The following is a 15003-nucleotide window of genomic DNA, read 5'->3' on the forward strand; positions in this document are numbered from 1 at the left end:
GACGTCACCTTGGGCTTTGGGAAACAGTGATCAACATATTTCTCCATTTTGTTTTCAACATTTTATCAACCAAATGACAAATTAATTGAGAAAATAATCAACAGATTAATCAATAATGAAAATAATTCTCAGTTTCAACTCTAAACAAAACCAGCAAATATTTCCAAGCTGGAACCTTTGAATTTTTGCTTTAATAATGACACGAACCATTAATCAATTATCCTAATTGTTGCAGATAAATTTTCATCCGATTGATGAATTTATCGTTTCAGTTCTACTTTAAATTATTCTTATCATAGTGAAAATAAACTATAAATAATAGACTATATATAAGCTCACAGCCGTTGAATCATCACTGCTTGTCATCGGCACCGACTGCACTCTCCATCTCTCCGTTTCTTTAAAAGGCCTCACACCCACTTCTTCCCCTCGTTCTCTCTCTCCTCCACCTGTTGGTTATCTCCTTTCATGCTTCCATCTCAAATTTCTCGTAATCATCTCTGTGATTGACGCTATCCAGCTGTGAAGGAAAATCTGTGATTTCTTACAGTTTGAAGGTCAGTTGTTTGATGGTTTAACAGTGAGTGGTTTATGAAGGATGCACAGTGTGTGACCGGAGTCTAACCTCACACATGTTCACTTGCAACACAGCAGTTGGACCGTTTGAGGCCGAGATGGGCCGTGTCAGCGGTTTAATGAAAGCTCTAGTTTTGTCTCTTCACTGAGTATGATGAAGTGATCGAAATGTCTTTTTGATGGCACGGTGAACAGAGAAAAAGCCATAATCTTTTTGTATTTCATCTTTATCATTGTGCCTCTGATTGGATTACAGATACATCATTATCTTTTTAGGTTGAAGTCCGTCCATTTTTTTGCATGTTTTCTGTTTCCACACAGCATCACAGAAAGGGACAGACTATTCTGTTCACTAGACCATCTGTTATATCGTCACCCATGGGGGATACTTGGTGGATTTACCCGACGAGTCAATCACGTTGCATCACCAAAAGCCAGAAGCAGCACCCTGAGTTTAGGAAGATGTCGTTCACATCATAACAACGTCAGTTTTTGCCAGTCACATGCTGGTTTACTGTTTGATTGACTGGTTGACTTTTACAGTGTGCTTTACATTTCTCAACAGATTAACTCTCTCTCTGTCTTCTTTTTTTTTTAGAAAAGGAAACAGAACTTTTGTATGCAGTGTGCTGCTACAGTACATGTTGTTGTTGTTGTTGTTGTTGATGATTAGGTTTGAAGAGGCAGGCCTGATATGTACCTATGAAGGTTTGCAGCATCATAACAACAAGGCTCGCTGCCGAGATCCAAGGCCTCTCTTTAATCTTATCTCAGCTGTTCATCCCCAGCTGTCAGTCTGCTGCGTGTTATCTTTGCTCTCAGACAGTTTTGATAGAGACTGAGACGTGTGCCGCGCTGCAAGTGAATCATTCTCGTATTTCTTCCTTCTGTTTGAAAGCTGTTTCCTTAAACTCCACTTTCAAAACTGTAACTCTTCGCAAGGTTGCCTCACTTTCTGGCTAGGAACATTTTTTTTTTTTTTTTTTTGCATATTAGCTAAATCCTCTGACAAACATGCCCAGCTGGCATTTCTGAAATAGTGCTTCCTCTCAGCACAAAATTCTGGTAGCAGCATCCATTGGGTAACTAACTGAGGAAATTCACATGACAGATTAATTTAATGAATCTCCCTGTGGGGCCTCCTGTCTGTCAGCTATCTCCCTACACACAGCCCCGTACATCTGATGGATAGCCCCTCAGTTAGAATGGCTATTTTTGTAAAAGTGGGTGTTCCATATATGTTAATTAATATTAGGTTTATATAGGTCACTAGATGTGTCTCCTTCAAGTCAACCCCACTGATTTGTTTGCTAAAACAGAGCTGGTGTGCCACATCAACTGCGCAAGAATCCCCTTCAATTACAACCCTCAAGGTACAAATTAGTGGTTATTACACCCGGTGGAAAGACTTCTGCCTTTCCACTCCTTCATCCAAATGTATATAAACTATAATTCAAGCCTAGCGTGGTAATTTCTTGTCTTGTGTTTTATTGTGATGCGTGGAGTTTCATCATATTAGCCGGCCAGTGATGACACACTCGTCCCTGTGGTGTGTTTCAGTCTGCCGCTGCAGCCGAGGGAGGGAGAGAGGGAGGGAGGAAGGATGGGGGACGTGTATCTCATCTCCGTCTCATTGCCCGTGGTCATTGGCTCCTGTGAAAGAGGGGACTTTAATGACAGAGGGGCCCTTTGTGTGTGACGGCAAGGCAGGCAATGACATTTAACAGAGGCAGCCAGTTAGAACTGATGGCATGCTCACATACCGATGCTTGATGCTTGATGCTTTCTATCAGCGACAGGGAGGATTCAGCCTGCTGGAGGCTTCAGTGTTTTTACACGTGTAGCCCACGGGAGGAAAAAAGATACAATGGACACATTAAAGTAGCTGCTTTGTGTGCATATTTTAGAAACATGGCACAAAGAAGGGTTTTTCCTTGACTTTAAAAATGAACCCAGGGGATAAGAATAGAGATCCTGCCATCTGGAGTATGTTGTGTTTGGTGTTCCAGTATTTGACAGGAATTGCTGTCCATGTTTAGTCTGTGTTAAAGTATTTTTTACTGCGCAGGCAGAATTTATAAGCAATGTGTGTAGCAATCTGATATGGTTCACTTATCATTCAAAACTGACCCTCCTCTCAACTCTCTCCCTCTCTCACTCTTAATTCTAGTCCTTACAATGATACCAACCTCTGCCTCCTCCCTGGCTCCTTTTTTTCCTCCTCCATCCTTTGGCCCACTCAGCCAGTAGCACGAGCAGAGGGAGCGGTAGGCCTGGGTTCCTCTGGTTATATTTAGCACTGAACAGATGCAGCGCACTGGAGCGGAACATACCGCCTCTGCTCGCCTCGGTGTGTGTGCGCCTGTGTGTCTTTGTCTGTGACTCTTCCTTCATACCAGTTCTCCCATCATGCACTACTGACTCTGACTCAGCAGCACAGTACTGGAGAAATGGGTCAGAACTGGCCCGCCTGCCTCCTGACACAAAACATCCATACCATCCTGTCCAGTAGTCAGAACCAGATGGTTTGTTGTAAAGCAACGTTTGAAATCTGTCATGTGTTGTTCTCTTTAAAAAATTCACAATGTATAACATGTCTACAAAATAATAATACAATCTTGAGCTGAAACGATTAGTTGATTGATTGATTTGTGGGGATTTGCTGCTTTTCTCTGTTTAATATCATTGCAAATTGAATATCTTTGGGTTTTGGTACAAGCAACATTCATGTTTACTCTTTTATGTGGCTTGCAGAATTTGATTTTGTGATTTTCATGTTTTTCTTACTAATTAAGTAAATAATCTATAACTCCTTCAGGATGATTTCAGTCTTAATGTTATGTTTTATTCCTCTTATTCCGTCGCACATACAACAGCACTGCATTCATGAGCTTTGTTGTCCAAAAATGAACACCAGAAGGCAACAGTAAACATGCATGTGAGCCGAATATAGTGAATTTGGTAACTTTTGCAAATATTGCTGTTAGCAGGTAATTGCTCTTCCCACAAGCACGTCAATGTGCCAGCCTAGTTAATTTCTCAATATGTGTTTCCATATACAAGTAAAGTAAAACAGCTGATAATCACACAGCAGCAGGTGATAGAGATGCTTGCTTTGGAGCGCCTGTTGCACTTGTAACCACACTCAACAGTGATGTCAGGGTGTACTGACACACCCTGGAGTACACCTGTACATTACCACTGGAAATACAGCAAAAACAAGATTTCCAACTGGTATTGAATTGCTCTCTGTAATCTATGTAAGGTCATTGTCCTATCATAGTGAATTAATTGATACCATTGGTTGCCTGGAAACCAGATAAAAGCATTCACAAACCCACAAAGCTTTGATAAGCTTTGGGATATGGTCAACAGTGATATAAAGTACATACATTTTTTAGTATGTGGGCTAAAATATTCTTCCTTTGATGAACTGATGCACCGACTTTATGTCAAATTTAAACTGGACTCATATTGATTAGTCTTGTTAGTTCTAAGTTTTTAAAAACTTATTGAGGAAATAAAGCAGTAAAAAACAGTTTTTCTGAATATGAAGGCCTCCTGATTTGGGACTCCTGACTAGTTTCTCCATGGTGCCCCTGGCCCACTGCTTTGGATTGGGAACACATGAAAGCCGCTCTGGGTGTGGCTGGTTATGGGTGTAATTATAGACGCTGAAAGCAGAAGACCAGTCCAGAGCATTACGGCGGACCTCTCTGTGATTGTTGTTTTTTCCTCTCCACCCTCGCCATGCTGATTGCAGGGCTCAGGGAAGGCCGCAATAAGACGGCGGCTGTATGTGTGTGATCGCCAGCAGAAGCTAAAGTCACTGCTTTTATATCTGTGGCTGCTGTATGTATGTATATATATGTGAGAAAAGGAGAGAGAGTGCGTGTATAAGTTTAATTGACATGAGAACAAAACAAGTGAGCTGCTTGTTTAATATCATTATTGTCATGTCTTCTGTGTTAGCTGTCACAAACTCTCTCAGTCAGGATAATGGCTGTGTAATAGCTGGAGATTGCAGCTACGTTATCACACCAAGAGAGCTGAGTGAAGCCCATCACTGAGAGCAGGAGCATTTGATTAGTTTTGTCTATTGCATCCCTCCAAATGTTCACCTCTCTCAGACAGCCCCTCCTCTCTCCTGCTGGATAATGTAGAGTTAAATGCCCTCATCTGTAACTGGAGAGTCCAGTGTTGACTGACGGGATGTCCTGAGACCCACAGGAAGCTGCTGAAACAATGGAATTTACTGTTTAAGAACCAGCATTTCCAGTTCCTACTCTGTGGCCATTATTTGGAATCGGCCAGAGGAAATACAATATTATTTGTCCTCTGGAGGAAATGCCGTCTCTTTGTGCTCAGTTGGAGTTCTGTGCTATCAGCCTGAGATGGCCTCTGAAGTGTATTAGACTATGACAAAGAGACCAGTTTGAAGATTTAGAAGAGGGCCTCATAGAAATAAAGTTGTAAAGGACAGTCAGTGTGATTTTGTGTCTGTAATTGTGTTAAGTTTATCTTGCGCCCATTGTGCCAAAGCCGCACACCAGATAGAAGGATGCAGACAGAGTGGAGCCATCTTAATCAAAATGTGATAACAGACAGGCTTGTGAAATCCCCAACTAACCACTGCGTTTGAGATCTTTTTTAGTTCTGTACAAACTTTGTTTGTAATATTGAGCACATCTGGATGTACTCTTAAGTTACTTAAGTGATAGCATTAAAGAAATAGTTTGATGTTTTGGGAAATAGGCTTATTTGCTCTCTTGCTGAGAGTTGGATAAGAGGATTGATACCACTCGCATATCTGTCAGTTTTAATATGAAGCTGGAGCCAGTTAGCTTAGCATAAAGTTAGCATGGCTCAGTCCAAAGGTAACAAAATCTGCCTGCCAGCACCTCTAAAGCTCACTAAGGGACACATTTTGTTTTGTTTGCTCAATAGGTATAAAAACAGTGTAAAAATGACAATTTGTGGTTTTACATGGGGTTATGTGCCACAATTTATATTTTAAAACCACAGTTTGCTGTTTTTTTGCACAAATTAAACAAAATACAATGTGTTTAATCATGAGCTTTAGAGGTGATATATGGTGGATTTTGTTGCCTTTGGACAGAGCCAAGCTAGCTGCTCTCCTGTGTTTCCAGTGTTTGTGCTGCTGGCAGTAGCTTCATATTTACCATACAGACATGAGAGTGGTATCGATCTTCTCATCTGACTCCCTGCAAGAAAGTGAATAAGTGCATTTCCCAAAATGTCAAATTATTCCTTTAAAGCATGTTATGCTAGTTGCATAAATTCTGAAGAGCGATGGACATTGCACCATCTGGCTGTTTTCTATCCAAACACTTAGATGGGGTCGAGCTTGGGAGGGCGTCTTGTCTTGCACTATAATCCTCTCTGTCATCACTACAGGTGGTGTTTCATTAGGTGGACTTGTGTGTGTGTGTGTGTGTGTGTGTGTGTGTGTGTGTGTGTCTGTCTGTCTGTCTTTCAATTACTGCAGGATTGTCTGTTCTCCTCTACCCAAAGTAAGGGCAACCTGCCTGTCATTTAACACCTCATCTTTGCCAGCGGCACTGTGCAGGGGAGAGAGAAACACACAAAGACAAGTCTGACACACAAGACTGTCGCTCCTCTCAACATGTGTCAGCTCCCGGTGTCCCGACTAGACACTCGCATACAGACTCTTGGCAGGCATCTTTGCGGTTGTTCATGAGGTTTTTATCCTCTCTTGCACAAGCAGAGGCTGGGTCTTTGGTGATGTTTGTGTTAGTTTTGAATCTGTTTTAGTGTAAATAGCAGTAAAACAAAAGTTTGAATGTTTTCATTCTCAGTGTTACAATGCCCATTTAATCTTATAATATGTATTTTGCTTACAGTAATTAGTCATTCACCAATTGTAGAGAATTAAGTGAGTAGCATTCTCCCAGAGAACGGCTATAATTTAGGGATTTTGCATGTGTGGTCTGTTTCTTGAGAAGAAACAGTTGTGTTGATATTTTACCTCATCTATCAGAATTATTTGTTATAGTTTAGTCCCAAACTGTTTGTGTGTGTTATCCAAGTTATTGCCACACAGTCTGTAGGTTACATTTAGGTGCAGCACCTTAGTGGTTTAATGGTGGGAGAAAAAAAATCCTTCATACTTTTCACTTAAAGGATAAGTTCACAATTTTTCAAGTCTGTTTTAAAACAGTATTCAGGAGCCCAAATGAACATTGAAACAGATTTTGCTTGCTGTAATCATTCCTCTCGTCCATACTGGACATTAAAAGATCCCTCCCAAATGCACTTTCAATGCAAGTGATGCAGGACAAAATCCACAATCCTTCTTCCATGCAAAAATATATTTCGTTTAATTTTGTTTATTGCAGGCTAATATGAAGCTTCTGCTGTCCAAATTAATCAAATCTAGTTTGTATCTTTCAAAGTTACTGTTTTTTTATACCAAATTCCAGCTCAACAGAGAAACACTGTCCAGGGCAACACAAAGAGGTAATTCTGTACTAAAAAGACAGTAACTTTGGGAAATATCCATTTGATTTGACTAACTCATATTAGCCTCAGATAGACTTTTAAATACATTTTGCACTAAAAGATAACTGTGGATTTTGTAGCCCATCACTTACATTGAAATTGCATTAGAAAATGAACTTTTGTATGAACATAAGGAATGATTGCAGCAAGAAAAATCTCTTTCAATGTTCATTTTGGCAGCGGAGTATTGTTTTAAAACAGACTTGAAAAATTGTGACCCTATCTTGTAACTGTTTCTGCTGGATGATATGAGAGCAGCTGATATTTCCGGTTATTCTGAATCTTTAATGACTCCATCTGCAACCTCAAATGATTAAGAATCACATAGTTGAAGTCACTTGCAGTCATTTGTAGGTCTGTTTTTCAGACTTGCAAATGTGACTGATCCACCACTGGGGGGCAGCAGCCCATAATAACCACACATGGCTCCTCTCATTCGCCGGTTGGCTCTGGGTTGCTGTGGTAACGGCTCTGCGTGAAGCAGACTTTCAGTGGTGAGCCTGGGAGACACAGAGGGCAGTGTTGAGCTGGAGGACAGGAGATGAATCCCAATCAGCAGCTCAATAGAGCTTCACACACACTCACACACACATACACTCACACACATGTGCACGCACGCATGCACGCACACACACACACACACACACACTGATATGGACGTTTCCTCAAATTAATGTTTGGTCTCTATAAAATGTTGATTTAATTTGCCTACTTGTACATCGAAATAATCAAAAACACCCAAACCATCTAGCACTCTTTTACCACCTGGTATGTTTATTTCCACATGCATGATTGACAGGTAGTAGCAATGGCTTATAGTGATGACAGCTGTTATGTGGTACTATAGGCTGCAGCTGCTTGGCACAGTCTTCTGCTGATATGTTAGGCAGCTACTACCATATGTTTGTGTTCGCTTGCTATCTGGCCAGAGTGTTTTATAATGTAGAGTTTTCGCTCAATTCTCTTCAAATGTCACCTATTATATACTGTGTGCATGAGATATTGTAATCCTCCGAACAACCCAGCAAACATCTCAAATTAAAGTCATATCTTCAAAGCACATGGATGCATTTTCTGTGTTTTCATGTACACAGAAATATATGTGAAAGTGTCAATCACAATCTCCTTAGATGTTTGAGAACATACACTCCTCCCTCCCTTCAGTCCCAAAATGAGACAGGGATGCATAACTAGATTTAAGGTTATGTAATGCTGACTGGAGGCATGGAGGATGGGTATAATCCACTCTTATTTGGGTTAAACCCATCTCTCTCTCTCTCTCTCTCTCTCACACTCTCCGTCTATCTGTAAGAGGACAGGGGCCTTGCGTCCTCACATCTCTCTTCTGTCCAATCCCAGGGCTGAAAAGCACCGATCTCTGTCACACACAGTCTTTTACCAGCCAGCTCCATGAACATCTCAGCTCCCAGGAAACATCTCTCAACACGCTAATGTCTATGGTGTCTCAGATTCTCCCTGATGGGATGATTTCATTGTTACAAGGATCAAGAGTATCCTCTCCAAGCTCTCAAATGATCCATCTTACCGTCTAGAAAACATTCTGATTGTTAGTTATTTCCACTGACAGAACAACATGGCATTTTTTTTTCAGCTGCGAGTAACTATTATTTGAATCATCGATTAGTCTGCTGATTTTTTTCTCGAAAGCAATCGCTGTTTTGGTTTATAAAATCTTGAAAATTATATTTAAAAAAACAGCTATTACAGTTTCTCAGAGACTAAGATGACATATGTATTGTGCCACCAACAGTCTAAACACAAAAGGTAATCATTTTTCTTATAATAAAAATGGATAAAACCAGCCAATATTCAACTTTTAGACTTTTAGGCTGGAACAGGTGCTTTTTGACATTTTTGCATAGAAAAATGTACTACATTCAACATTGTGGCAGAATCCACTGATCATTTCAGCTCTAATTTGTTTTTATGGTAAAAAAAAAAAAATTTTACCAGGGTAAATGTGTTTAAATTAAAAAATCAGAGACACTTTGTCATTATATTTCTACTAATTCTTTCCATTATGACCACAGGTAAAAACAGGGAGTCAGTGGAGTAGTTTCAGTTTTGATTTAAATGTCCTTGTAGACTATTTAACGACAAAGACATATTAGCATTAATACAGATGGACTGATGTTTATGAGTTCTAACATTAAAACATACAGACTCAAATCAAATCTTGACCTGTAACAAAATGTTTAATCCAATAACTTCAGCCCATTTTTGTAGAACTGGAAAACAAAACATGAGTTCAGACTATATTTAGCAGAGACAGACAGCTGTGGATTAGAGGACAAAGTGTATGAGAATGTCCAGCACAATCACAGCAACAATACGCTGTATCTGATTGTATACAATACAAGGATCTCCATTCAATAGACATGGTAAACTGAACAATTCACCATGTGTATTGTTCAAAATCTGTGGAACACTGCAGCTCTGTGGCTGCTGAGCTGAGATAATATCTCCTGCAGTTTTCTCACCACATCTGGTTGTTTTAAAGCTTTGTTTTTGCTGTTATAAATGCTGAGAAAGTAGCTCTAAAAGGGTCATAAAAAAAACCCCAATTGTTTCTTTCTAAAGACTCCAACACCATTTATAAAGCTAAATGTTAAAATAAATTGAAAATGTTGTAAATTGTGCCACATCAAACCATGAAGAGAGGAACTTATTGTTGGTCAAGCAAATAGATAACAGTATGTTGTTTTTTTTTCAATATGACATCCAGAATATCAACAGAACCATAAAATGCTCATTTGTTTAGCTTTGTGATTAAAAATCCAGGCAGAAACTAAGTAAATGGCGTATGAACTGTACACATACATGCCCGCCACAGTGGTATGATTGTAATCTGTGATCCACATGGCTTTAATCCTCATAAATATTGAATATTTGATGACTTTCTCACTGATGGAGCATGACACCTGGGCGGCCCGCCCTCTGCTAGCTGTACGTACCCACAGGAGGGGGGTTGTTCCTGACAGCGGTCCTTATCTCGGGGAAAGCATCTGAGCCAGCAAAACTGACACGGCAGTGAACGCAAACACTTATGTATGTGTGTGTGTTTGCAGCTTGATCTACACATATTTTATTTCTGATGAGGTGTTATTTATATAAACCACAGCACCAAAGCAGAAACTGGGTGGCAGAGGATGCACTGATACCGAAAGATCATACTGAAAGAACGCTTGTATACGTTGTGTGTGTGTGTGTGTGTGTGTGTGTGTGTGGAAGTGTGCTGTTGTATCTGTTTTTCCTTTTACAATCTGACTGCTGCTTGCATGATGGTCGTCAGCACTGGCTGGTTGCTAGGTAACAATTACCTGACTGTGCTTTGCTTGCACTGAATTACACAGCGGGCTGTTTGTCTGTGTGTGTGTGTGTGTGTGTGTACAGCAACGGAAAAATACAGCAAAGTGTACAACAAACCGGTGTCTCCACTTCTGGGTAGAAAATGCTCCACATTAGAATCAGATTTGTGGCAATGATAATATTTGCTTAAGTCTGTTTGTGAATCTGATTTGTACCCTGAATTTTATTTTATTAGCAGTGTGTCTCTAATTTCTGTGTGACAAATGTATCAGTGTGTCTCGTTTTTATATTGCGGTCTGTCAGGATTCATGTTGACCAATGTGTCAGTGGCTGATTTGGTTTAGATTTCCCATTTTTTTCCATCGTGTGTGTTGTGCTTTATCTGGCCTCGGGGCTCCACATCATCTGTGTTCTCACTTTTACATACTTCAGTATTTATAGTCATGTCCGTGGGGCGGAGGAGGTGGATGTGAAGCCGGGTCTGCTATGACAGATGATGATGCCACTGCGGGGCCACACCTCAGGGCAGATGACAAACATTTCACTGCTTTAAGACCATTTTCACTTTTCTCAGCTGCTGCACCGAAGCCTCTGAGCTGTCTGTCCTTTTCCCCGACTACAGTCTCTCAGCAGCACTTCCTCTCATGCTGCGAGCACTTCCTGCCTCGTTTTAGGAGGACTTTCACCCCAAAACCATGACCAAAGCCCCAATTCTAACCTTAAACCATCTCCTTTGTTAAGTAAGTCTTTGAACAAACTCCCAGATTACCTAAGGTCTGCTCCAACTCTCAGTTCCTTTAAATCAAGACATAAAACTTTTTTTATTTTACTTAATGAGGCTGCATCATCATCACGCTTTTTAGGGCTGCAACTAACAATTATTCTCATTATCGATTAATCTACGGTTTATTTTCTTGATTTATCTATTGTTCGTGTGGTTTGCAAAATGTCAATGAATTGTGAAAAATGTCCACCCCAAGCTCCCAGAGCCCATGATTACTCCACAAAATATCTTGTTTTGTCCGACCATTGTCCAAAGCCCAAAGATAATCGGTTTATTATCACAGAGCAGTATGAAAACCAGAAAATATTCACACATGGGAAGCTGGAACCAGTGAATCTTGGCCATTTTTGCTTAAAAATATAGCTTGAACCGATTATTTGATTATCAGAATTGTGGTTGATTAATAATCTTTTGATCGGCTGATCTATTAATGGACTAATTGTTGCAGTTCTAAATTATATTCCTCAATTCCACTTTACTTTGTGATATAGAGTGACAATGGGCTTTGTACATACTTATATACAGTTGCTACATCCTGGCAACGATCTAATTATTGAAAAGGAGATTATTCCCACGCAGTCGTTGTGTTTCCGTTCATTCATTCACAGTGATACAGAACAGCGATCATGGTCAGCAGAAGCTTTGCAGTATCCGAAAGCACTGAGTCAAGAGCAACTGGACTTGTTGTAGGTTCTTAAAGACGTTTCGCCTCTAATCCAAATGTCTTCTTTAACCTCTCTGTGGTTGTTTACACCCCTGAAGTGTAAATGACTCTACCGAGGTTAAATACCTGGGACTCTCCACCAGTCAGTCAGAAGTGAAGAAGCCTTTTGGATGAGAGGCCAAACATCTTCAGGAATCTCCAAGTCCAGTTGCTCTTGACCAGGAGATGTGTGTTTGCATTTTACACACAGCTCTGTATCGCTCCGTCTGCACTTAACCAAGCCCACTTCAAATCTGAAGAATTTGATAAATCCCTCTCGTAACTATACCCCACCCAGATATTCAGATTCACTCAGAAATATGTGGTTAAGATGGTTAAAGACGCTCTAACTGCCATTTCACTGCGACTTTAAACTGTGTTATGATTCCAACTCATTCTAAAGTAAACTCTACCTATTCAGTCATCACACTGACCCTGCCATCCTGAAGCACGGAGCCAAGAGAAAATCTTCCTCTGTGATCGGAGGCCGACAGGAGGCCATGGCACCTCCCCCGAGAACTGCTTGCCAGCTCTCCCAGACATGGATGATATATTTGGAGATCATTAAATGGTCCTAAATGAGACCCTGGCGTGAGAGCGAGTTCTGACCATCTGGCCCCATTGTGAGCGCCGGGGCTTGTGTTCAAACACAGCCAGCAGCATCAGCACCTCTGATTGGATAGTCGCTGAGTAAGCCTGGGAATTCCAGCCAATCAGAGATTCTTTTGATTAATTACCCAATCTCTCTGTATTTCTCTAGATTAACTAATAACTGCATATTATGTGGCAATTGCTTTATCATTTAATGAAATAAATGAACAATTAGTGGAATATCAAAATGTTCATTGTTTCTGTTGCATGTTTGAGTCAGATGGTGTTGAAGTTTTGCCTCACATGGATTATATTCATGTACAAACAGAGTCTATGACAAATGAATTTACTTATTTGAGGACATTTTTTCAAGTTGGCTAAAGCAGGAAGACAAAACATTTCATGGAGGATTTCAACAACAGAACACAACCTTTTATGACCTTACTTTTGTTCAAATACAGCATGTAAACAGCGAGGAAGACAAGCCAATTTTTTTTTATTTTTCAAGGTTTGTTTACTTGAGCTGTTTGTTTGTCTGCTGTTTCCAGGTCACAGGCTCAACAAAGACCTGAAGTGCTACCTGAGCTTGAGGTTTCAAAAGTCTTCCCCCGACCACGAGCTGCAGAAGACCATCCGAGCCAATCTGTATCGCCATGCCGTGCCTTGTGAGTAAAAAGTATTAGTCATGATGATAATAGTGACAGTGGATGCTTAAAGCAGAACATCTGGCTGAAGAATTGTGTGTTTAACCAGTGTTTAGCATCATTTCTTCATCTTTACCCCAATGACCCACTTTCTTTTGGCTTCTTTCTCATTTATTTCATCTTCTATTAATCTCATTCTCTCCGTTCTTTCACCCATAAATTAATCTGTTACACTTAATTTCCTCTTCATCGCTTAAAATTATCACCAGCTCTGCCTCTAACAAATGAAAAGAAAAACAACCCTTGCACAATGTATTACTGTCCATTAAAGACACTTGTGTCTTGACCGCGCCAGAGGACCATTTTTACAGCTGTCTCACATAGCTGTGAAATATACAAACTGTGTGGCTCGAGCCAAACACCCAGCGCCATGCCAGACTCCACAGCTGGGCTTGGTTACATCACAAACAGTTGGATGTGCGGTTAGGTGATGCAGTCCAGCTCTGCTGAGTTCATTTTGCTACTGTACTCATGTCATGTTTATGTTTAAAACAATTTTTTTTCTTGCTCGAGCTGTGATGACCACAAGGCTTAAAGTCTTCCAACAAACACCACAGCGGATCTATTGGGAATATGAGTGTGTGTGCTTTGATTATTACACATTTGCATGACATGATTTAATCAGTGAAGAAAGGGATCATCATTCCCATCAAACACCACTTCTTCCTGTTTCTAGGGCTGTGTGTGTGTTTGTTTGCAAGTGTTTGCATCACTGTGTTCCCTAATAAAATGTGGCTTCTAGACTAGATTATGTTTTTTTTTTTTTTTTTTACTTGCTCTTGTTCTTTCCTTTTTCACTTTCTCTGCCTCTCAATCTCTGTCCCTCTCTTGCGCTCAGCCATGTGACCAGTAAATCCGCCTCTCTGAGCCTCCCCCGGTGCCCTGCCTGGGATTATGATGTTCTGATATATTGAAAATAGATTTCTGCCTGATTATGTGATGAACATGTTGGGCTCGCGCAAAGATCACAGGACGATGGAAAGGCCTCTGTGCATAGAGGACAGCCAGCGTTGACACAGACAAAAGGCTAAAGAAATAGTGTAAGATTAATATCGGATTTATGTTCAGTACTAAAAGGGATGCTGATTTATTTGTCTGCCTTGAACGAGGACCACAATGGAAATAAGTTATCTTTTAACTTTATTGTGTTATCCTCGACATTTTAAATGAATATGCATTTGTCGCAGTGGCATTTTATATATATATCTGTTTTGATATGTCAAATAAATCAAATTAAATCAAATTTAGAAATCACTGTCAGTTACTTCAGGTTGTCTTTAACAATAACAGGATAATCCTTGAGCCGCTGCACATCTGTTACTGTCACTAATTTGAGAGGATAACCATCACACCAGTGCCTGTATTTATTATTGTGGGCTGGTGTAAGCAAGTAGAGAGGAAATGTGAAAGCTTCAGTGTGTTTCAAATGAAGGTCACTGGCAGATGTTAATTCCTCTGAACTCTAAACTCAAATATGGGGCAAAAACCTTTAGGTCAGTGAGGTGTGTGGTTATAGATTAGAAGAGCGATGTGTTGTTCATAAGTAATCAACAGTAAATCAACATTAAATAAGATTAACAACTGCATGACCAAGTATCTGGTTCTTTGATAAAATCAAAAGTACAACACTGTGTAAAATGATTTCCTGCTTTGAGGACACACACACAGCGAGGTACAGACCAGTGTGAGCTGTGTGCAAGTCCATCAGAGTTAAAAACACATTGCGCAACTGTTCTCCACTACACCATGATTTATTCACCAAATGTTTCACC

The 15003-nt window shown here is 40.3% G+C and overlaps 1 protein-coding gene and 2 long non-coding RNA genes across 14 annotated transcripts in view; 1 reads left to right on the forward strand and 2 right to left on the reverse strand.

The window, feature by feature from the left end:
* The window catches only part of LOC122982447 (membrane-associated guanylate kinase, WW and PDZ domain-containing protein 1-like), a 98577-nt gene that overhangs the window by 22514 nt on the left and 61060 nt on the right, over window positions 1–15003 (forward strand). For all 12 annotated transcript variants that reach the window (XM_044351751.1, XM_044351749.1, XM_044351750.1 and 9 more), the window contains exon 2: window positions 13076–13192. In XM_044351751.1, the coding sequence (XP_044207686.1) occupies window positions 13076–13192 (117 nt within the window). The remainder of the gene's footprint in view (window positions 1–13075; window positions 13193–15003) is intronic.
* Window positions 153–3243, reverse strand: LOC122982453. Its single transcript, XR_006403456.1, has 3 exons — window positions 2766–3243; window positions 2340–2397; window positions 153–2229 (listed from the first exon to the last, which is right to left on the reverse strand). It is a non-coding gene; the product is annotated as an uncharacterized LOC122982453 (long non-coding RNA).
* Window positions 7009–15003, reverse strand: part of LOC122982450 — a 90094-nt gene continuing 82099 nt past the window's right edge. Inside the window, exon 4 of the long non-coding RNA XR_006403454.1 lies at window positions 7009–7619. This is a non-coding gene — a long non-coding RNA (uncharacterized LOC122982450). The remainder of the gene's footprint in view (window positions 7620–15003) is intronic.

The sequence above is a fragment of the Thunnus albacares genome, chromosome 5 (genome assembly GCF_914725855.1).
Source record: "Thunnus albacares chromosome 5, fThuAlb1.1, whole genome shotgun sequence".
Taxonomy (NCBI): Eukaryota; Metazoa; Chordata; class Actinopteri; order Scombriformes; family Scombridae; genus Thunnus; species Thunnus albacares.